This window comes from Diadema antillarum, unplaced genomic scaffold (assembly GCF_040938485.1).
Source record: "Diadema antillarum isolate AM-2024a unplaced genomic scaffold, OU_Dant_1.0 seq00000658_RagTag, whole genome shotgun sequence".
In the NCBI taxonomy this organism is placed as follows: domain Eukaryota; kingdom Metazoa; phylum Echinodermata; class Echinoidea; order Diadematoida; family Diadematidae; genus Diadema; species Diadema antillarum.
In genome coordinates this window covers 571,802-597,471 of record NW_027271570.1, presented here as the reverse complement: position 1 = coordinate 597,471, position 25,670 = coordinate 571,802, and the positions used below count along the sequence as shown (strand labels likewise).

Sequence of the window (25,670 nt, the reverse complement as noted above, 5' to 3'; positions counted from 1 at the left end):
AAAGGTTTTGTCCCAGAGATGACGTACATAAACTTGCTGACACAAAATTCATTCTGAAAGAGAGCTCACACTGGCATCGTAAGTGTCAAGAATGCATAACACTCTGAAAAAGGCCTCCACAAATTATTGCAATAGTTTCCTCTCATATATTCTTTGCGTTTACCAGGCTAACCCATAAATCACCCCCAACCCCCCCAACCCAACGAAAAAAAAAAAAGATAGTGAAATACTATGAGCTAGTAGGAGAGGCTTGAAATTTAAAAGAAAATACACTGTTAATCAGTGTGATACTCGGAGAAATTTCGAATCATAAAATCATTATTTTTAAGGGATCTGATACTCCTCACTACAAGAACCTCCGAAAAACATGCTAGATGAAAGTGTTTCTTCTTTTTCTTTTTTTCTTTTTTTTTACCTAACTCAGCTGGGTGTGAGAGAGACACCACCATTCAGAGTTCCCTGGTAGTCTAGCATGAGGTTGGCATATGTTTCTATGGAAACCAGTGAGTGCATGTTTCTCCTTGAAGAGGGAGGTGGGCAGTTTCTTGTGGGCACATATGAGAGCACTCCGCCTCCAACAGCACAGGCCACCGGAAGCGTAAACCTCTATAGGTTGTGATATAGGCTTGTGCTAGGCTGTCTAGCACGACACTTGTGCCAATTTATATAGGCCTATTAAAAAAAAAAGTTTAGTTCTTCAAATCATCAAGTCTGGCTATCTTCAATGAGTGCACCAACACTACGGCACAGTAAGAGGGAGAGAGAAAACTTCACTTCCTGACGACACCACGACACTTGGATACACACAGACAGCCGCAGTAATTCAGGCTACTACTCCCCTCCTACTTCACAATGAGAAAAGGTTTTAATCTCCATTTCAACTATAAAAAGACCCAAATGAGTATTCACTGGTCTCAAGAGAGGCACTTTTGTATATAGTCATAGACAGACAGACTGGTATTCTGGTTAATGCCTATAGAATGAAGAGGCAATGATAATATCAAGAATCGAGAAAGTGGTTAGGATTTTGGGGAAGGAGTTTGACTTCTTGGCTGTGGGATGTGTACTCCCTTGGGATCGACCTCTCCCGCCAACCAGTCAGACACATTACTGGGTGTCTCACACAAGAGGCATGCACCTTTCTTCACGTTGCTCAATACAGACACATGCAACTTCAGGTGGCTAACAAATAACATTCAGTTTGGCAAGTAGACTATTTGACACGAACTGACTCAAAACGTCTCTGGGTCGATTCATACTGAAAAAAAAAATCAATAAATAATAATAATAATGAAAAAAAAGGTCATGCTTTCTTCGACATCAATTCTATATCATCTTGCCAGTTTGGGGTGAAATTCTACGCAAGCACCACAAACGCCAGGTGAAAGGGGGAAGGTGTGGGATGGAGCACGTTCTGGAAATGGCGGAAGAGGGCGGACAGCCCGGAAAAGCCTTCAGAAATGTTTTGATGACCAAATAGCAGAAAGACATTGAAAACGTCTCACTGTAAAGGAAACAGTAATGTAAATACTTATCAAATTCTCTGTGTGAATGGGTATAGCCAATTACAAATAGTTTAAAACTTGCTAAAGGTATACAAGTTTTGCAATAAAAAAAAATTTGAACACAAATATGGGTATGTTGAACTAGTTTAATATGTGGGGTTTTTTTCTTCATATTTTTTGTTTAAATCCAAACATGCACAATGGAAGAAAATCAGGTTTAGACTTTGGTCTGCAAATATCATTTCATTTGTCTCAACTTCCTAGCATGCATGATTTATTAGCTTTCACTGGAAGGTCATAATCTTTAAATTGTAATCATCATCCCAACCCCATTTATTATTGCTGAAAATTCTGACATGGAAAAAATAAAAGTGTCGTCTCCGCTTTGACGCACAGTTGCAATATGACGCCGGCCTGAGTTGGCGTACTTACCGTGGGTACAAGCAGCTTCTTGATTTCTTCTACCGCCCTCTTCAGTTTGACTTCTGCCCTCTCTTTCGTGTCGTCCACCGTGATGAGTACGTGGAGTTCTTCGTTTAAGTGCTCCCAGTTTTGTTTTCCCCTGTTCATGTCCTCCTGTGGCGCGACACAAGAAGAAAGAAAAGAGGTGATACTTCGGTGGGTGGTGGGAACAAATAGATAACAACTTAACGATATGACAAGTTGATGATCAAGAAACACTGCACAGTCGGAAGGGACTTGCTCAACAATCATCATCGATGCTTAAATTTTCATGAGAAAACAATTTTCAGCAAGCGAAAACTTTCGATAACATACAATATTGACAAAATACATAATACAACAAAGTTGTCATTACAACGCTGATGGCAAGAAAATGGAACCGGATGAGATTTCAACTAACTGTGTGGTGATGAGACATGAAAACACACAATGTGAAGTTACTCTGCAAATCTTTCTGGCATATTCTTCCCTTTATGATGGAGATCATGTCACAACATCAACAATATTAAATCAGGTATCACTGATACGATGTATGCTGGCTTGAAGGTCTTCATTCAAGGGAGGGCCAGCTGTTGTTAACCTTGCATGAGATACATGAGGGGAGCAAGAACCTCTTCCATTTATAGTTGTTAGTTGCTCAAAAGTTCCAACAACTTAACATTTCAAGTCAAAGAAATAGGGCCTAAATTGATCAATTCACACACACACAAACACAAACGAAACACAAACACACACAATAAATACACAAATAATTCATCACTGAATATAAAATGCCCTCACCATAACAGTTCACACTCCACATACAATCAGTGCACTGCATAATCAGCCATATTTGATGGGACAAATTGGCACGACTAGCGCCTTTAACCTGGTGTCATTGCTATGCACAGGTGCCTCTTGGAGCCAGCGTGGCCCTTTCTCTACCCCCATGGTGACAACTAATGTGACCTTTGACCCCAAATAGGCATTTAAAAAAGGCTTTAGCAGCCATCCTCTGCCTGAGACCCTGAGAAGCGCAGCACCTGTCGCAAACTCATCATTCCTCATTTCGGCACGTCTGTCTGTCTGTCTGTCTGTGCGCTCTCCCTTCTAACTTCTGACAAGTTCTGTGACATAACACCGCAGTCGCCCCTCACTCGGCTTTGCTTTGTTCATTTTCTCTCACTCTGAAGTATTCCCAAAGCTCTCTTCCGCACAAAATCTCTGGCTGGCTCCCATCTCTCTCTTGTTGCAAAACTTGCATCAGCAGTACAAGGGCATGGGGAGGCGCAGAAGGGTGAATTTAGTATCAGTGGGAGAAATAAGTGTGCATTCTATTGAGAGGGAGTACAACTCTTTCTGCTCACTTTGATTGAGTGAATGATTTTGTTCAAATAAGGTGGCGAAAAACGAATTCAAGCATCTCTGTGAAACTCTCGGTGAAATAGGATACAATTGTAGTTACTCTCTTATTCTTGAGTGCTTGTGGGTAACACACCTTCGTTGCCTGCATGTTACATCATGGAAGCTGCCTTCAGACATATACCTTTACGTGCACTTATCTATCTTTCTACACTTTTTTTTTTACATCGAATCCACTTTTCATCAGGAAGTTCTACAGAAGCCTTTGTGGCCCTTACCATTATTTATCTTGACAGAAATGCTGTCAAGATGTTTGAGTAGTACTTTGTTCCCACCCCTCCCTTCCATGAATTTGACCTGCTGACAGAGCTCTGCACAGTAGTGTTCCTTCAATGTTATATTTTCCACTTCTGAAGTTAGACTCCCCATACTCCCTTTCCTACAGACTCCTACTTGCTTACCTTAAACAAGTCTTTTCCCCTTTCTTGTCACAATAACAACCTTCACCTCCTACCCCCATCCCCCTTTCTGGTCCCATATTTTGAGATTATCCTTTGTCTGCATTTCCTGGAAGACCCCACCCCGTGCGCTATTTCTTTTCCTCCCCCCACCACCACCAAAACCTTTCCTCCTGTCCGATTACCATGACTACCACTCAGGGTTCCTCTCTGGCATCTTCACAGGGGACATCATACCCCGTGCCCCTCCCCCTCCCTCCTACGCTCCTGACCTTAACCTACCCTCCTCCCTCCTTCAAACCTTTTTCCTCATCACCATGGCACCCATTCTTTCAATCTTTCAGGCATCTTCACACAGAGAAACCCCCCCCCCCATAAACTAACGAACTTATCCTCTATTACATTACCCTCCCTCCCTCTGACTTTTCTCCCACACGTTTGACATCAATTCTTCCCTCTGCCTGCCCTCTCTCCCTCCCCTTCATCTCAAATTGGCCTGACCTCCTTGACCCCGCCGAAATCCATCACTTCTCTCCCCACGACTTCTGCGAACTCCCTGCAGCTTTCACCTCCGAATAGTTTTCTTCCTTATCAGCATTCCTCAATTCTCTGGGAGCAGAGCCTTGTTACCTTCAGCAACTCTCTCCTCCCCTGCCAGCCAGCTAGTCAGCCAGCCAGCTAGCCAGCCAGCCAGCCAGCTGGGTGGGGAAGAGGGTGATGTTGAACTGGGAATACTGCCCCCCTCCACTTCAATTTTGCTGTTATTTCACAACAACATCATGGCAGGTATCACTGAACTGAGAGAGGAGGGAGGGCCTCTCACACATGAAAATTTTGGCAGTAATAAATTTTCAATGTGTCCTTCCATGCCCTGCTTTCTGCTCCCAATGTTTGCTGCTTTCTTGGAGAGAAGCAGCAATTCCATACCACAGGCGCATGAGCCGACCTCTGATCACGCTTTCGAAAGTTACGTTCACACGCTGTTCCTAACTTAAAAGTTTAGATAGAAAACTTAACTCTCAATGATTAGCTTGTAGTTTAGCACCGTGTGGACGCACTCAAAAGTTAGCAATCTTACAGTTTAGCTTGTGAGTTAGCGTGAACCTCGCTTCTCATTTGCTTCCAGGTCAACATCCAGTAGTGCTATTTTATATGAGCATTAGGTCATAGCTAAGACTCTGCACTTCCGTTGTAATCATCGGGTGTGACTTGCTCATAAGGTGTACCTTAAAGTTTAGGTATGAAACCACGTCGTGAATTCACAAGTGGAACTAATCATTGACATTTAAGTTTTTGACCTAAACTTCAATTTTGGCAACTGCATATGAACATAACTAAAATACTATTTTTCTTTTTTTTTGTTGTGATGTCTTTCAGATGTTGTAAATCATCATTATCCAATAAAGACCTTGGTCTCTTTGTTGTAGGCCTACATTCACACACCATCCCCTCCAAATGTGTATTTTTGCTTTGATTTTCAGATCTCTGTCGCCAGCAAAACCTTGGATGACTACTTTTGATGTTTGATAAAGTTTGACCTGGTTGCAAAATAGCGCCAGTGTGGTATAAATCAAAACAAAGAATTTGGGTATCAAGTCCTTCAAACCAGCTTATGCTATCTCTGCTAGTTTAACTCTTTGTCTCTCTTTCAGCCCCTCCCGCTAAAGACAATATACTTAAAATATATATTTCCCCCTACCATCTTGTAACACATACGCATACATCTGACTGCATCATCGAATTTCTCACAGAGGACGGCCCTAGTTGCATCATTGGCAATCAAAACGATATCGAGGACGATGTCACTCCTAAACTCCCGCAGTTCAGACTCAGCATGATGTCATCTCATTGCATACCGATAGTTTGACTCTCCCTCAAGAAATTATGAGCCACCTGCGGCGTTCCGACTGCTTGCTTTCTTTTCATTTCTCATCCGGCACCGACATTTGCCCTTTGAACTCCACCGCACTTCACCCCCACCCTCAACTCCATCTCTCCTGCCCCCAATGGCAATATACATGTACACGACACAGTTCTGCAGGAAGTTTCTGACAAATGTTGAAGCAGGAAGTCATCTGTTCTCTCTGATTCTGCACTCATATTCTAGAATCAGCAAAAAGCGGCAGGTTTGGGACTGAAGGAATCTTTGGATTCTCAAACAGAGCAGCAGGACAGGGGTGACTGCAGGGATGGATTGAAAAATCCTTGACGGTTTCTCATAAGTCTTGCATTCTAAAATACTAACATAGAAACCAATATGTGGGCAAATGAAATAGAATCAAGACGGCGTGATGTGTTCACCTTGATTGGTTTTGATATGGTGACAGTTAAAGTGGAAGAAGGGTCTTCAAGAATTAACCCCCCCCCCCATCCCCCATACATACTGTAAACCCCAACATAAAGATAAGATCACACAAAAGCCATGGGGTCTATCTAGACTGGCACACTCTTTGAATCAGCCAAAACTGTAAACTGCTTCAAAGATGTTTTAGGGACTTTTGTAACAGACACTTCGGCAGTTTTCGTCACTCGGCAGGATTTATTCCCCAAATTTATTTATTATTTAAACTTTTTTAAGGTAAGTGCCCACTGATTTCACTTGTCCCAACACTTAGCTTGACTTGCCCAGGGCTAGCAGGCAATTGGATTTGTATTGCAGCCTGCACAGATGTCCTTAGTTACACTGACATCAACACACAGCATGCACCCCTTCCCCATCTCATTCATCCCATCTGGGGGAGCTACTTTTGTTTACAACCGCACTGCTCATGTTCGCGTTAACGCTTCCCCATGTTTTTCTCAAACGGCTGCAAATTGATTTTTTTTCTTAATTGTTTTGTTCGCCCCTTTCTCTCTTTATTCCCCTTCCACACTGCATGGCCCCCATTCAACCATTGTTTAGCTAGCTAACCATGATGCTACAATTGTACAGTCTAGTGTCATGTAATGGCATGATGACATCACCCCCACCCCCCCCCCCCTTTCCCCCTTTGTGTCAGACTCCTAACACATACTTCCCTATCCCCACATGGCAGAGGCCACAGGAATGTATTGATTATCATTGATGCCTGTCTATTTCCTATGCATCTTTCATGACCACTTTCCATGCAAACAATTAAGAGTGGTTACGACCCCCCTATTTGCTATCAAGGCGTTTTGCGGGCCCCCGATTCGATTCTTTTTTAGCGTGATTGGATGGATAATTGGAGGATAGAGCTTTCAGAGGATCGCTACATGGAGTTTGGACAAAGCAGATAAGATGCAATATACAGTATCAAAGTGCCATTATCATGACTTGCATGTGTATAGCGCAATTTGTGAATATTTAAAACCACTGTCCCCACTCTACCAAAGGTGTGGCAGTAAAAAAGAAAAAAAAAAAAAAGGATGCATTGGATTTTCATCAAACATCGTGAAAGGGGGAGGGGAAGGTCAGAAGGAATCTGACCTAACAGAGTTGCTAAAATGGATGACATCTCTCAGATAACTTGACTCATTGTGAAACAAGCTACACATTTCTGTTCATCCTAATGCGCTATTAGGATATGCTAAAAAAAAATAAATGGGTAAATAACAAAGATGCCGCTATTTTCACTAAGCTCTTTTATTTATTTTTTTCCTCAAGTTACCTCTGATCAATTCTACACTAAGTGCCAAATCTTCAAACTATTTTTATGAAAATTCTACAGGAGCAGTCACTGTAGCTTCCTTTGTGGCCAAATGAACAGCTCGGCATGCACCCTTGCATTATTTTGCTTGCCTGTCACTGGCTCTTGAATTTTAACCCATCCCCGTCACGTCCCACGAAAAACGTGGTTTTTATTATTTATGACCAAAAGAGGGCGTCCTAGGACCTCAGGCTTGGCCAGGAGCTGTAGAATAATTTTAGCCAATCACAGAGATCCTTACTGGGACTCAGAAAAATAATTTATGCAAAGAAACATATTTTAGAATGTCTCTTATTGGCCAAAACACCTGCCAGGGGTTCGAGCCTGCTGAGAAACTAATCAATATTCATGTTTACAGCACGCATGTATCTTTGTTGCCCCAGCAACTGCAGTGATTTCTTACGCGCGGTATCGTGATATCGATCTCCTCATAGAGTGCTTGACGATATCTCCTTGTGTGTGTACGTGTACTGCTATGCTATGCTTATGCTGGGGCGGGCACGGGGGTGTGTGTGTCGAATTCCATTTACGTTAGTGAGTGTGGGTAACTTCTCTAGGTTTCCCGTCCATTTCTCTCTCTCTTTTCTCTCTTTTGCTTTCGTATCATTCTATATCTTTCATTCTCAGAGAACAATCGTACTTCTGAGAGTGTTTTGTTCATTTTTTCTAAGTGATTATCTCGTTTGCAACAATTTAGAGGTGAGTTTTTGTCCTAGTGTTTGTTGAGTTTTTTGATTGAACACGATGTAGCTTATCTACGTATGTGCGCATAACATCGTAGCTTGTGTGGTACCCACTCGTTTGTTTTCCGTGTAAGCATTTTTGCCGTAGTGTCTTCATCGTTCGTCTTCCAAGCATCGTGTTTTCACCCTAGTTTTTCTCATCGTAGTTTTTTACCTCGATTTTTTTTTGGGTGCAAGATGTTCCGTGTATTTTTTTCTACGGTAATATGCCATCGTTGATGATCTTCGTGTATTCATTACTAGTTTTTCACCTCCGTTTCATTTTTGTGTACAACTAATGTCTGACGTGGCGTAGTTACAACTATGTTTAGAGCTAGTAGTTAGCTAGGTCTGCGATGTCTGTATCGTTTGCTGATATGTTTTGTGAGCTGAGAGTGACTATGATGGGAGTGATATTCAGGGTTTTGCTGTGGTTGAGGTGATGGCAAGATGTAATTTATTTTGTGTAACCATGTATGACATTGATGATGGCGAGTAAAACTACGACACGAGTAACCTAGCCTAGGCCAATGCAAATGACGAGAGCTAGAGTGACACTGAAGAAACGGGGGCTGATGCTCGCTCGTGCACGGGAGTGGTCTAGAGACCTGCATTACAGTTGTGTATTTATTTTTTTTTTCCTTTTTCTTATTCACTCGGGTATTGTGCTACCAAAATTCGTGTCTCTGAAGAAACTCAACCAAAAGCTTGACAACAAGTTTGCATCAGGTCTATTCTGTAGTACTAGCACTAGGTTCTAGATCTAAATCATAATGGCGATGCTAATTTAGTTTTCATTTAGAACTCGATGAAATCCATTTTCTTTGCTCATTTTTCAACTGATAAATTATTTAGAACTGTACTTAAATTCTGATGTACTGCATTCACCATTGTAATAAAAAAGAGCCTGCTGATCAGGTGTTTCATTGTATCCTTTTCATTTCCTCCCTATCCTTTTGGTTTCCTTCCTGTCACTTTCTTCTTTGACCCTGGATGGAAAAAAAAAAATCCCATCTTGCCATGTAAAGACAGAATACATAACCATCATGAAATATCATGACATTGAAGTAATAATAAGAAATATTCAAGTGACCAAAATACTTGTTTGTGAAAATAAATAACAAATGAAAGGTGATTTCTTATGGAGCAGTTCTTTCAAATGTCAAACAGCTTCGATAATGAAGCAAGTGAAATCTGAAAACTATCCTGGCAACAAGTTGAAATTGATAGGGAATTCTGACAAAAACTGTCACACCATTTGATGTTTGAATTTGTCTTTTTATTGGATGAGGTTATAAAACTAAGTGCCGCCGATAAAATAACAATCCTCTCAATTTGAACAAGAGCAGTAGGGTGGTACACTAGTACGACTCAGTAAACAGCTGATTATTTATGCATCGTATCCATGGGCAACTGCGGGGTAACTGCAAGAAGGCGCAGGAAATTAGACTTGAGTCAAGAACGACTATTTATTATTATTTTTTTATTCAAACTATTTTTTTTTTCTTGGACTAAAAAAAACCCCAAAATATTTCATATTACGCTTCTAAAATATAAAATGAATATATGAAGTCTTTTTATCGTGATTTTATGAAGAATTAGAATTATTAAAAAAATATAGATACTAGACGGGCTGAACAAGGAAGTCTAATTTCACCCCAAGAATTTGCAACACACCGCATCTCGGGTGCATTCCTAGCGTTCTTGCCGCACTCTCACGATCACCTAGCTAGGCCATGTGCACAAGCCAGTCACATGTTCACAGTACACACGTTGTTAGCCAGTTCACCGATCTCATTCCTGATCTCGTGCGTGTAGAAAATTCTATCAAAACTAAGCCAGACATGATTTTGGAACATACATTACAATGTCAAGACCTTTTCAGTGGACTTTGAATTCGCTATTTGTCTGTTTTAGCTCTTGAATGTACGACTTCGAACGTCCGATTTGTTTTTCACTACACCACGTGGAGTCCCGGGTTTTCTCAGCCCCATGCTTCTCCACACATGCACGTCACACTAGCACTGTGTACCTGTGTACACACACAAGCCATCGCGATCGAAGTTTGAGCGATAGCGATAACATGTGCGGAGCAGACATGCGGATTTCAGCACAGGGTAAATGAGTAGTTGAACGTATCACGATTGTAAAACAAATCTTTTTCTATGTCTCTGCAAATTTGAATTAGGCTATCTTAGCATAGATAGATTATGATACATTACAAAATAGATTAGCCATAGCAAGAACTTGCTTACATGAGAGTTATTAGATAACGTTGCAAAATAAAAACCCCGTCATTGAATGGAATGTTCCAGAGCTATCTCGGGGGCGGGGGGGTGGGGCACGAGGACATTATGGACACGTCGATTCGCAAGTGGGTAAGATGTGATTACAGATGGCTTGAAATGAAGAGGATTTATCAATGAAATACACAGAAACAATATTTTTTCATAATTCCTGCATAATTTATTATTTCTTTTCATAAAATTCACATAAACTAGTGCTGTATTGAGTCAACTAAGTGCATATTAGCACGAGTGTACACGCATCATCCCTCCTGCCTAGTGGGAATGACACAGGCAGTTTTTTCCATGACGTATGAATGCTCTTCGCGTGTAGATCGCGCCGTAGGGAAGATCGCGCCCAAGTTCATGGCCAACTTACTAGGCAGGCACGATATTACAGATTACACAGAGGCCCGTACGTGGATGGGTTAAAGCATTCCAGCGATGAGCACTACCTTACTTTACAGATCAATTCACCGCAAGTATTTCAGTTCTTTGATGTTTGGGGTCTCATTGCCTCTTATTCACTGGTTTCTCTGAATAAGCCAGTTTGAAGTCAGCCTATATGCACATGGGTACAAATGACCTTTCTTTTTTTCTCAGCTGGTTATGCACTTCTCTTGTTTACCAAGTAACATAATACATACGCTTGCCCAACATAACAATCTATGGAAATAAACAATTTGTGTAATTGATCGATCATGTAAAAAAAAAAAAAATTAACTTGCATAGACCAGCTGACCAGAATGGGTCCGTCAACTTGGGGGGGGGGGGGGGGGGGAAGCATCCATTTTATTATTTTGCATTGCATGTATTAACAACATTTTTGTTTAGATTGCCAAATACTACTTTATTGTTGGGTGGATGTGCTGGCAAGAACCATTTTCAAGTATTACTTGAATAATCAAAACATCACAAATGCTCATCTTTATAGTGAAACTAACATGCCCTATATTGGTACAAGTGACCTTTTTCTGCTCATATGCAAAACGAACCCTCAACTGGTATATTCAGTTCTCCTGGAATCTGTTAAATGTGCTATCTCTTATTGCTCAGTCATGCAGGCCTGATATTAAACTAGAATAAGTTTAGGCTTGCCACTGACAAACCTATATGAACAAAGTGTGCACCAAATTTGAATACCTATTCACACCATTCTTCAATGGAAGCTAATGTCTGCTGCCCTGAACAGTAGATAATTTTTTAATGCTAATACTCAGAGATGAGCTATTCTGATGACTTGTCCCTTTCAAAGCCATTACTGCAATCCGCTTTATTTCTGTCCAGGTAAGCTTAGGAGGTCTGCTAGGTGGTGTCTTTGCTATTAAGCAGCTCCAGCCTATCTTTTGTACATAAAGTATGGGACAAGACAGAGCTAGCAACCTTGTCCGTCCCAAAGCCCAAACTGCCCTGTAAACATCTCACTTGCACTGAACAAGAGGGCGTAGCAGACGCTGGCAGATCAGGTGACCAGCCCTTCTGACCGCATCCCGGTCAAGAAAGGGCATCTCAAAAGGCTATTCTCCCTCTTCTGACCCTTGCAAGTGGGGCAACTGTCTTCTTAAAAGCAGAGGGATTTTTCAAAAACTAAATAAAGAGAGGAGCGAGGAGGAGCGAATGAGAAGAGAGATGCATCCTCCCCGCTTCTTCGTGGGGTGCTCCTCCAATCTCGCGCCCGACCCTTTCTTGCCACCACGCTCGCCGCCCGCGATCCCATTACCAAAACTTGAGTCCCGCTCTTGACGATCCTTCTTGCCCCGAGGATTTTGAGGTGAGAGGACATGGAGGAGGATGGAGAGGGAAAAAAATATATTTATACCACAGACAGAAATAATATCGAGAGGGGAGAAAGATGAACTCCACCACGGGCTATATCTGGACGGTAAAGAGGCACCATTTTCCTAGACCTCCCACCCCATCCTACAATACACATTACAAAACTGATACGCAGGATGACGGCATGCAGCGAAACAGGTTGCCCTGTATCATACATTGTTTTGAAGGTGGAAAGACGCCACATTATGTGGATATGAGTTTTCAGTAAGTGAAAATCAGATCTACTAAGTAGCCATACTTACCTATACCACAGGTAGGGAAGGAATAGCGATATGGTATAGGTAAGTATGGCGTATTCTGCCGTAGATTCTGGGTTCTACTTGCACATACCCACTCTACTGACTTGCCTGGGGGCAACTAAAACTTACTTCAGGGCAAGTAAACTGGATGACCACTTGCAGGATGAAAGAAGGAGGCCCCTTGCCAAAATGGCCATTTGAACAAGCGGGAGAAATACCATTTTTTTCTTTCCTTTCGTAATGCCCGACTTGTGAATTCAAATACCGAAATCTCCACCTCTGGACAACAGTAGACAAATTAAATTGTGCACATTCCAATTTTCATGCCCGCTCAAGTAACAGTGCAACCTTTACGCTTGCCTGGGGCATGTCTGATCAAGCAGCACCTTAATGCAGACAATAACAAATTTTTGCATAGAAGCAATGAAAGAAGCAGGTGTAACAAACAGCTTGTCGCTCAGCAATCAGATGAAAAAAAAAAAATCTCTTAATGACTGAAAAAGACCAGAGTAGGTGCATTCACATTTGAATAATCGCGGTGGTAAATACCATCGTTCTTTGCTGGCACCATTCTTATTACTGAGATACCACGGTCATAGATACTGCAGTAATACACCTGGTACAGTTCTGAATTCAGGGAACAAGCACCAAAATACACTTCTCTGAGGTGTGCACATCTCCTGCTGAGAGAAGACAGGAAGTGCTGTGGTATTTTGTGACACAATTCATACTGATATCTTGCATGCGTACTTCATGCAAAGTTTGAGTTACACCACTAAACACCACTGTATTGTGCAAAGTATTTTGTGGTGTATTTCAAAGTTGCAAAACAATAATACGGGCTGATGCATTGACATAAAAGACAGTATTGGAACAAGACCATGGGAGTTGAAAGGTTTTGACCACTTCAGTGACTGAACACGAGGAGGACATTTTTACCTTCCCTTGCAAAATACTCTTGCAAAAATTTTTTTTTTCCAGATCAGGAAAGAGTAAGGCATAACAGCTACGAAGCTCCACTCAGCTTTATTTTCACCATCAAACACTACCCAGATTTGTTTTGCTATCACATGAGCAAGTGCAAAGACTATTCTGCCACCCTTTTCTGGTGAAGAAAAATCAGCCAGAAGTTCTGTAAAATGCAAAGTGCTGTGAATCAAGTCTTCCCGAATGCAACTGTTGTCATAATCTATTATCACTAATCGACTCTGAGGTGGAATCACGGTTTGAAATGAGTAATTTCAACTTGTGATGGGCGTAATGTGTTTGCAGATCTCTCCATAAAACTTGGTTGGAAAGTGAGCCCATTCCCGACTGCAGGAAGTGCAATTAACCTCCTGCAGGGTAAACATCATGTTTTTTCTGCTGGTGTAAACACACTCTTCTCCACTTTTTTCCCCCCTTGCACACTGAAGGGAAGGGATACTGTATCTACTAGATGGGCTGCTATGGAAACAGCCGCTGTATGTTGTGCGCCGACTCCCACGGACTCCTCAAGATGGGTTGGTGGAAAAGCAAGGTAGCTTGTTTCTCTGGGGCCCTCTTAATTTGACGAGAGGAGCGGAATCTCCGCGTCAATCCTTGACGTAATACTGAACATTAGGCCCAGGTTTTAATGGCTGGATGTTAATCACGAGGAGCTTTTGTCCATACTCATCATGAAGGCAGCAATTATGAGACAATATCCATTTCTTTAAATGGAAAGAGATGATGAACAATGAGCAAAAAAGCAAGCTCTAAACCCTTGCAACGGTTTACTTTGTCGTTATTTCTAATCAACATCAATTTGGACCTGTCTGACGAACCAATTTATGAGTAATATACAAAATGGTTGTTATGTTGGGGGGGGGGGGGGGGGGCAGTAAGGGAGGAATGGAAGCTGCACAGAATTGGAAATTGATTGATCAACCTGGGTGTCGTGTTCCTTGGTACGTCTGAGAAGTTGAACAACCTCAGAATTAGGTCTGGAATATAACCCTTGGCTCAAAGGAGATACCATGCACTGTGGTATTTGGAACATATCGCTGGCATGCACAACCAGTCTGATAAGTTGTCTTTGCAACAAACTCTCGATGTTGCCTCCTCGCCCTTGCTCTTGGAGCACAATGCATCGACATGGATTTTTCAGATAGTGTGCAACTTTTGACAGTGCCGAAATTAATGGCGGATGGATTCTCTTCAACTGCAACTGAGCAGAGTATGTGATTTAAAAGAAAAAGATGTACATTTAAGCACAGCTATTTTCATAGACCGCATTCTTAATGTTTATCAAGACCACAGTGTAAAAAGGGTCCTTTTCTCTGCAGTATACATAACTTGGTAATTTACTTTTGTTGTAAAGTTTGTGCGTGTGTCTGTGTGTGTGTGTGTGTGTGTGTGTGTGTGTGTGCATGGCTGCATTCCTCCCTGCCCTTTATTTCACCTTTATTACGAATTATGTATTTTGCAAATTGACATCTTCTGTTTCGTGCCATAGCTTTCATCTCAGTGCATACATTAGCCTCTGTTAAGTGCTTTTCATGTCAGTGCCGATATTTCTCACATCAGATTTTTGAAATGAGTATGAATATAACTGCTCTGACAGCAAGTCACAAAATGTAGCTGGGAGTAGAAAAGAGTGGGGGGCAAGGAGCTAAGAGAAATAAACACCACTGCTGAATAGAGCGCAGCATGATTTCATTTCCTCTGTTTGCTTGTTGTTAGCATTTTTTCCCTGACAAAACCACACCCCATGCCTTTCAAATCAATACTGTTTAACACTTTTGAGTACCGATTTGCTTCACCCAAGCATTGGGTTGAATTCTAATTCCTTTTTTTTTTCTTTTCTTTTTTTTTGGGGGGGGAATTTTTTTCTAGTGGACGGAACAGATAAAATTCTGATAAATGGGAGATCAGAGGGTGTTTCATCAACGTTTGTCAGCACTGACAACTTGAATCACCATAGTAACAGTCAGTGACCAGAGCATCTCAGCCAATCAAAACCAAGGATTTTGCTGAAATTGTCAGCGCTGACAAACGTTGATGAAACACCCCCCAGATTTGATGTAATTACATGAGTTTTTTAGTAAGGGGTTGGGGGAAGTGCCACTTTTGTTTTTTAATGATCATTCAGCATTCTGAGCCAATCAATTCCATTCACTGTTGGTTAAGTGTGAATTCATCAAAACAAATGTAGGGGTCAAGCATCATGATGAACATTCAGAAGACACCATGTTCCCCAGTTCATACGTGCATGCCATGTCTATCATTTTGGTTGTTTAGATTCACAATTTTATTTGAAGTAGCTATCTAGGAGGATTTATTTTTCTCTGGCAGATTTCTCCTTGTCTCCTAGCCTGTTTTTAGCTCTCTCTTTGTTATCATCACCCATAATAATATAATGCTTAGCAACTTCTCCAAGATAAACAAACAAAGCAAAACAAAACAAAACCTCCTCCAGAATTCCATCACGATCCAACCTCTGGAATGCTCCCCCCCCCCCCCCCCCCCACTTCCGCTGCCTATCACCCACATTCTGTCACACCCAAGAGAAAAAAGAAGCAAGTAGAGATCAGCCAATAATGTTCCTGCCTTTCACCTCCACCCCACCTCTTCCCCCTATGCATCTGCTCTCAAATACCACCTCTTCTTCTTGGCAAGGTCCTCTAGTCTAGCCAACAATCATAAATCCTCAAAAACCTTAACGCGCAGACCTTCGGCTACACCTGCCTTCATTTCAGACACACACACACACACACACACACACACACACACACACACACACACACACACACACACACACATGATAAAACAAAGGAAGCGAGAGGGAGACATTACATTTCAGGGCCCATACATTTCTCAGAGATAGGCACTGGCATCCCAACGACTATCGACTATCTTCGGACTGATGACTACAAATATCTTCTGCCTCCCAGTCTACGTGCTGTATTTGCCCTTCCTGCCTACATACAGATGGCAAGCGGGTGACTTTAGGGGTAAGTTCTCCAAGAGTCAAAAACCCCTATGTAGGGCCTATGCTACGTGCAAAAGAGGAACAGATGTGATGTACAATACCTATAAGACACTTTTATAAGGCAATATTGACCATGAAGGCCTTTACTTCGTCTGCTTTGATATAGTTTTGTATAGAATGTTTACAGTCCCTGGCACAGACAGGGTTAGTGACCAACCAACTAATCTAAAGTATGCCTGGACTAAACATTTCCACCATTACTCACTGGTGACATATTTTTTGCATCTCTGTGGAGTCTGCAAGATGCTGTACAGGATGCGGTAAAAGACTATTTCTGGGGCAAGTTTGTAGTCAGACTGAATTTATACTTGGAAAGTGGAAGAGTAACAGGGCTGGCATGTGAAGTCCACCCCAACCTAATGCATGATTGATTTGGGGGGGGGGGCATTTCACAATGAACTTAAGTCAGTCTTAAAAGTTGAGATCAATTTAGAATAATGTTATGCCATTGGTTTTCCAATTCAGGTTTACTTAATGTGTTCTGAATCCACTTGAAATTGTTATTAATATTTACATAAAAATTCCTTGGTCCCTTATTTGATTTTGTATATTAATGTCTGCATGAAAAAGTCACCAAACTGTTCATTATCATTATTAATATAGTATATCATGGCAGACACACAGAGCATAACATAAATTTTACGGTGATCCTAACATCTAAGATCTACTTATTAAAGTTCTTTGTGGTTAAAGGTTTTCTGTGACTGCAGAGAGGCTCAGGACATCTGCAGAGGCATCAAAGCACACATTTGGAATAACTAACACTTCTTTCTTTATCCGATATGACAAAGAAAAGATATGTCAAACTTGTGGGTGTTCATACTATCAGGGGTAGATATGAAAGTATGCACTGTTAACTAAGGCTGGCACTTACCATGCAGATCATGTTTTTCGACCAATACGCCATGTGCAAGTATTGATTTGATTGCTTTTTTCTTTGCCTGAAATTCATTACAAAAATCTCTTTAACTACAAAATGAGGACAAAACTGGAAGAGTAAACCAATTTGTATCCCAAGATACCAAGGGTGAAAAGAAAAGTTTGTCTAGGCCCAGTTTTAATGACGCTGGTGAAGGAAGCAGAAGCAGAACTTGCATTATCAACCAGAGGCACAAAAGTGTGGAATCTACTATAATACAAAAGCACATAGTATGTGTGAGGTGTGTGTGGTGGTGAGATTATCCATTCTTTAATCCCTCCCCCCTCCCCCCGAAAAAAAAAAAAAAAATGTATAATGTATATCAATTGGCCATTAGAATCATGCATAACAATCTAATAACTCTTATGTCAAATAACTGGTTGGTCATTACTCATTTTTCATATATTCCCCAACAACATCACCCCCATAGCTCCATGGAACCATTCCCTGTTGCCAATTTGCGGGAATGAAATACTGATCGACCATGGTCACGGCAGCAATAATGAAATGCCAGAGAGAGAGAGAGAGAGAGATTGGAGATAGCAGTGATGGGTGTCAATGAGGCTTTTTTCTCTCCTCCCCTGCGGATGTAAAAGGAGCCAGAACCTGGTGGTCACAGGAAGTGGCTCCTGATTAAAATGTAACTCTGTACCTGTTGATCTGTCTGTCAGGTGATACTGCCCCGTGTGCCGCCTCCCTCTCGTCTGCACACATGCTACATTCATTGGCGCAACTCGGGTTTCTCCCCCAGTCATACATAATGCCAACTTCCACTTCCATGGCTACAGATGTAGGGACAGTGTACTGCACTACCTCTCCCCCCCCCCCCCCCTCCCCCACCCCACACCTACACACATGCACACAAAGACAAAGATGGACATACTGGTGGCACACAGTGCAGGTCACACACAATTCACTTCGCACAAGACCTTGATTGAGAAATCAGGTGGCCACTCAAACACTTGTACTGCGCACATCCTATCATGAGTATCCCTCTCCTGTTTTCAGTCCAGATTTGCCATGTGCAGCCATATTAACCCTTCCAGAATCAGCCAACCCCACTTCAGGAGTGCTCCTGGCCCAACTTTGTGTATGAATGGGGTATGGCATCCGCCCAAATCACCACTAACCCCCACTTTGGGGTTTGGGGAGTTCTCACCTTGACTTTGTCCCTCATTGACCCTTTCCCTCTGACCATGATTTTGCAGCCTGTGTCCTTCTCTAGCTGTTTAGCGGTCATTCCTCTTGGACCAAGTATCCTTCCAACAAAGTTGAACTGTAGATGCAATAAAATGAAAACAAAAAATGGGAGAAAAATACAGGTGAGAACTTCTGGAAAGAATATGCATCGTATAAAACTTCATAATATTGAAAGCATACTGTAAAACATGATATAGAGGCATGACATTTTTGCCAATTGGAGCCGATGGCCTTATTCGCAGCATGAAATTTTCGCGAATTACAACTGGCATTCAATGCATCATATAGTGTAGACAAGAACTTTCGTGTGCATTTTTATTTCGCGAATCTTGGCTCCTGTGAAATTCCTGAAATTAAAATGCACGCGAACATTCCTCATTTTACAGTATTCTCGGGACCACATTGGTGAAGCCCATCTTCATAACTGAGCCACCAGCTTTTCTAAACTCCACTCACACAAGGTGTGCAGAATTTGATTTGACATATGAGATGCGATTCATATCGGAATGCTGTCTGCCGTGTGCAAGTCACGTCTCTGGTAGCGAGGAACACGAGTATATGGGTGAGAGGGATTACGGCTCCCTCTCCCAACTTCCATCGGGGAGAGGAAGCGGAGAGAGCGGATCTTTTCACCATCTTTTTGATAAAAAGCATATGTAACACAGAAAAAGAAAAGGTATTTTCAAGGACAGGCATTAGGTGCTAATACTTTGGGTCTGCATTATCAATCTAGTACAGGAGATGATGCTAATGATGATGATGATGATGATATGATAATGATGATCATGACAGTAAGCTGTGATTGCTTTTGGCTCAGATGTTGCTCGCTCTGCGCAGAGGTGCCTGGAAATCTCATCTACATGCATCATTTGTTGTTTTTTTTTCTTCGCATCATCAGAGGAACACCTTATTAAGGGGCCCAACACATACAAGCAGATATGAGGCAACGTGCAGACATCTTCGTAACCTCATGAAGGTCTCATTATGTCTGCGAGGTCTCTCATCAAACCTATCAGTAGTGATGACAAACACGGAGGGAAGGAGAAAAAAAAAAATATCACCAGCTTCATCTTATCAAATGGCCATTCTTGCTTGCTGGACATTAAAGAATGCTCACAGCCATATACTGACGGTCATTTGGACAAACAACATACATTATGGTCAAGATGACCACGAAATCACAACCCTGCCCTACCAGCTTTGAGAGTGCTGATGATATCTTGCCCATATATTTACAGTCCGGTGGGTCTCTCCCACGGAGCTCAAATCCTTCCCAACTCGATCTACTAATCATCTCCCTGTACGAACCGACCAATCATGGCACAACATCGAGTGGCCTTCGGGCAATCATCGATTCAAGCGATAGCAGACAGGAGGCCTTGCTCGTTTTCCTGTTATTCCTTTCTATTTCAACAATATATCTCCGAACATCAAGCAGATAAAGCCAAACAAAACAGGGCATGATATCATGCTTGGCTGTCATTTGCATACATATCCAGCTGTAAGCCATTGTTTCGCATGAGGTGTGATGAATTAATAGAATTTTAATTTGGGACAACTGTATAAGCTGCTATTTTCGTGTACAGATATTTTCATGAATGACGGGGTCACAGGCATTTTGGCATGACGTTGTTTGCACGATTTTGATACTGAGGCAATCAAAAGTGCACTAATGACTGTCAGTTTTAGACATTTTCCCATGTCATTAAATGTGTGGTCCAAGAGCGATTCTCAACATTCGTGAAAATTAAACTCTTGTGAAAATTACTTGTGACAGTTAATAGGGAAGATACAGTAGGCAAGTTTGCTGGAAGCATGACTGGACAATACAGTACAGAAATATATCTTTTCCGCGAAAGACTGGGTAAACAGTTTGACAGACTTTGCCAATACCCACTGCACAGCTGGATACAGAGTAGGTGGGACTATCTTGGTCTCCACAACCTAATCGAAACTTTGTCCTAATATTGTTAGAGTCAAGGAAGGTCGGGTCCTTGATGAATGCCATGGCTCTGAAAGGCAAAACAAAAATCTGCTGTAAATTGCCTGCAAATCAAGTTAACCCGGTGCTTCTGTTCAAAGCCCTTGCTCACACTGGGGATATTGATTTTGCTGATGCTATTTCTTTGGGAACCATGCGGGAAGTTATGGAGCGAGAGGGAATGAAGTGCGGAGACTGGCTGGACTCCGCCTATCCTTCAGAGAGGAAAGCGAGTTCTCTTGCAAAAAACACACATGAACAAACAATAACTACACACCACCAATATCAACATTTGAAACATCACAGCCTGATGGGGAATTGTTGAAAATGGTGAAAGGTGCCTTGATTGGGACAAGAATGCAACTTGAAGCAACCTTCGAAGGAACAGTCTCTGGTTGGGAAGGCGAGGGGGGGCGGGGGCAACTTTTCTTACGAGTCTATCTCCGGCTCTTGTTTAGGAGGAGAACACAGAAAGATAATGGCAGGTTAACACTTTCCTAAGTGTGTTAATAAGGATCAGACAGCAAGAAGGTGACTGACTAATCAGAATTCCACAAGGTGCCTTGTCTAGGACCGAAACCTTGTCTAGGAACACAAAAAAAAACATGAAGGTGACTCCTTACAGATACCCTCTCTTCCTAAATAAGGCCCCATGGTAAGCTTCTTCAACAGGGTGCCTTCTCTGCCCACTCAAGGATTCTGTACACTGAGCAGGGATTTGATCAAACACAGGCACCAGAGAGCAAGAACTCCTGTCACCACCAAGGCAAACTATGGAACATCCACTCATTTTGTTTGCTTGTTCCCCCCCCCCCCCCCTAATTCTGGCAGTAACACATGCTTGGGAAATGCACACTACAACAATGCAATCAAAAGCCGGGTGATCATCACAAAGAAGACCTTACCCCCAACACGCAGTCATAGCACCATGCCCCATCCTGATCACCCCCTGTCACATTCCCCACGTCTTACCTCCATCAGGAGCGAGTGCCAATCCATCTCCCACCGAGATTGGAATCGGCAGGCAAGCATGCACGGATATCTGGCACATACCTCAGCTCAAGCTCTGCTAAATTTCTGGGGGATCATCGCACAACGTGTGTGTCGCATATTGCTGATTAATAACGGAGAAATTCAACATGACTATGTTGACAGACCGGTCTACGTGAATCCTTGCCCCTCTTTTCCACTGAAATCCACTCATTCTGACCTTTGACCTTGGTCTGTTTCCAATTTTCCTTCCATGGCCTAGGGAGCCAGTCAAGACTGCTTTCACTTGACCTTAAAGCTCTGGCCTTGAGTAGTGGAGTCCATATCCAATATACCTCTTCTCAGTCATTTCTTTAAAAAAAATCTCATTACAACGACTGATCAAATTCATGCAGCTATTTCTGGAATGTTCTCATGAACACAGTAATCTACCAATTTAAACAGCAACACCTCCCCCTCCCCCCCCCCCCCCCCCATCACTACCACCACCATCACCTCCATACATCGTTGGTACCATGGGCTGAAAATTGTTCTCAATGATTTCCTCTGTCAAATTTGATTGTTTTCCTACATCCCTCCCCCCAAAAAAGAAAAAAAAATAAGAAAAAAAGTGATTTCACCAAGTTTCTCTCCAGTTCATATTCAATCTGTCAAAGTCTTCACTTTGAATTGAGATACAAACAAATACCAATACTTCACAGCACTATTCTACACTTCATTAGTCAAACAGCAGAGTAAAATTTAGTTTCTCATTCATATTCAAGTTACTTTGAGAATAGAATCCCACATCTTCCCCCCCCCCCTTCTGTTTTTTCTTTCAAGTCCATAAATGTTGAGGAATTAGGTACAAAATACAAGCTGGTAATTTCTACTTTTCTTTGTACTTTGCCCCGAATGGACATTTGGTCAAGGGCAACATTCTTCATAATTTGCTAGTAGCCCTTCACTGTACTTTTTCCCAACACAGTAAGTTTTACTTGCCCTAGCCAAGTGCAGAAATAGGATTTGAAGTGCAATCATCCAGACACAGCATATAGGCCCTATTTGGAATGGTCTCCTTTTTATAACATGGATTTGTCTCATCTATCATCTGTTGGCTGGTTTGACATATTACAAAGTACAATGATCTTTCCTCAATCTCTCTTCAAAGAATGTGTTGTACTGTCTACCTGTAAGATGCCACTTCTGCTCAGAATTGTGGTCACTGATATACACATTGTACAGGTAATCACTGGACTAAGTTGATAAACACACATGGGCAAGTCCAAGATAAGGTCCCCTCAGAAGGCAAAATTTCATCTTTGCTCAATATTGACATGTTTGGTATCATTATGAAGCTTATGAGTTGAAGTTTTGATTTCCGTGGAGGAAAAAATGATATTATGTAAATTTATGCAAATTTCAAGGGCTTCATTTGCATAAATGTGAAACAGCGTTACGTATGGGACATTTATAAAAATTCATATTAATTCAAAGGAAAGCAAATAATATTTGATTAATATGTGGACATAAGAAGTTCATCACATAGTTTAACTTGGTATGAAAATTTAGGGATTATGCAAATGATTATGCAAATTAGCTCGTGTCCTATCATGAGATGTCCCATACGTAACAAAATGAGGTCATTTTTTTAGGTTTTTTCTGAAATTGCTAAGGTTGTTTTAATGCCCTTTTGGAAAGTTCTAATTTATTGTTTAGAGAAATTAAATACCTGAGAAAAAAGAAAAAAAAGTGAAAGAAATATTTTTTATTAGGCATTGAAATAATGTTACGTATGGGACAAATGCGTTACGTATGGGACATCCTCATACATATTGTATGTGAATGCATGTAGCTAGCTGGGAAGGTCTCTCAGTACACAAATGGTCAATCATCCTGAAGAAAGCATCCCAACATTGTAGCTACTTTTTGAGTTATAGCCACTTGAAACAATACATTAACTTGACTGAACAATTTTCAGAAAGGGGGAGGGGAAAATGGCAAAATACACAATGAAAAACCAGCATTAAAGGGATGGTATAGTTTTTTGTAGAAATGGGGATTCAGTTTTCAACATTTAAAGAAATGATTGGAAACCAATTATATGAATTACTTAAGAGCATAAAATCCGAAGACTAGAGGAATTCAAAGTTTATGTGATGGAGATCCAATTTGAAATGGTTGTGAAATATATAGAAAAAAAAAAAGTAAAATGATTTTTTTTTAAACTGCAAGTGATACACAAATTGTTCTTATTCAGTTTTCAGTATTAGCCACAACAAAATTCATGGGTATACATACTGAGTTGTGACTCGAATCAATGACCTGACTGCTAGACAGACATCATTGTATATCTACTCGATCACTGGGGTTCCACGAAGCAGGTATTGCTTATTTATTAAACTTAATATTTCTTGTGTCAAGTTGTTTTTTATTGAAACTAAATGGCAAACTGCCCTTCATCAATGGAAGTAAACACTTTAAACTATTCAATTTTTCAGTAGTAACTATCCTGATAAAAATAGGGCATACATACTCAGGTTGGTCATAAAGAATATAGAATATGATTGAATGTGATTATGGTGGTAAATATCTAGGGAATATTGTTCCCTTGTCAATCTGGATCAGTATTTGAGTAATTTCAACTGATTCCACCTCAATAATTATGCAAAAATCTGTTTAAATGGGTATTTTGCAAAATTATTTTGCAAAATACCCATAAACATGGTTCTCCACACACTAAACGAATGGGGGACAAAGGGCATGCATACCCAGGTTGGTCATGAAAATATAAAAATATGATTGAATATGATTATGATGGTGAATATTTGGGGAATATTGTTTCCTTGACAATCTGGATCAGTATTTGAGTAGTTTCAAGTGATTTTACTTCAATAATTATGCAAAATACCCATAAACATGGTTCTTCACACACTAAATGAATGGGGGACAAACTGTCCCATACGTAACTGTCCCATACGTAACACGTCATGTCTGTCTTTAATTAGAACCTGTAATTAGAGCTTTTTGCCTGATGACATGAAACTTACCTGTGATAATCTTGAGTGTTGTGACTTTCATCACAGTGAGTTACAAGTTGTAGAATGATATACTTTCAGAGAGTTTTGAGGTTGAAAAAAATGTTCAAAAAAACAAAAATTTTCTGGTCCCATACGTAACGGCACATATTTTCTCTTCTAGAATATAATTGTCAAGGTCATTTTTCTCAATTTTTTACATGATTATACTTCTTCTAGATATCAATCACCATGATGAAGTTCAATATGATCAAAGGCCATTAACACTATTTTTCAGGTCATAAAAGTCTCTGAATGTCCCATACGTAACGTGCGTGTTATCTTGGACTTGCCCACATGATAAAACTGCTGCTTATAAGATATGTCACTGAACCCTAATCTACATGCCTTGTCCATTTACTAGTACTGTGTTAAAAAAAATATATATCTTTTTTTTTAGTTTTTTGATGCTGGGGTCACTTACGATGAACTCGAGATTTCGCTCAGTTGTCCCGTAAACAATGATGTGCTGCTGGTATTGAATTCCGCTCATTTCCTGCACCTGATAACTTCAGAATAACCATCAGATTACATCAAAACTACCTGCTGCAAACATTTGCATTTTAAAGCCTGGGTAAATCATTTCATTGAATCATCAGATTAACCTTGTAAAACCAATGTCTGCTTCCTTTATGTCATGAAAGGCGACAAACACACAACACATTTGCAAATACTGGTTAGTTGAAATAATAGAAAGTACATATCAAACCACAATTTCCCCCTTATGTACAGTAGGTTGATATCTTATACCAAAGTCAGGGTTAAGCGTTTCATGCGTGAGCCGAAATGGACTTTCTAACCTCTTCCATAAGTCCACATGATGTCAGGTGACGTGGGACTATGCGTGATCAACTGTTCAGAAACAAGAAATCTGATCGGTTTCTCGTCAGAGCAGAGACTCCGCGCCAATCGACATTGGGGCCAGAGAAAATCTGGGATATCATCATCGCTATGGTACACTTCCATCAGTCTTCCTTCAGCGCCATATTACGGACC

General features: G+C 41.1%; 1 protein-coding gene across 2 annotated transcripts in view; it reads right to left on the bottom strand.

Annotated features, from left to right (window-relative positions):
• Positions 1–1,792: 1,792 nt before the first annotated feature.
• Positions 1,793–25,670, bottom strand: part of LOC139736622 (protein quaking-A-like) — an 87,728-nt gene continuing 63,850 nt past the window's right edge. For both annotated transcript variants that reach the window (XM_071647369.1, XM_071647370.1), the window contains exons 3-4: positions 18,607–18,723; positions 1,793–2,081 (exon numbers count right to left, since the gene is read on the bottom strand). In XM_071647369.1, coding sequence (XP_071503470.1) covers positions 1,842–2,081; positions 18,607–18,723 — 357 coding nt within the window. In that variant the 3' untranslated portion in view covers positions 1,793–1,841. The remainder of the gene's footprint in view (positions 2,082–18,606; positions 18,724–25,670) is intronic.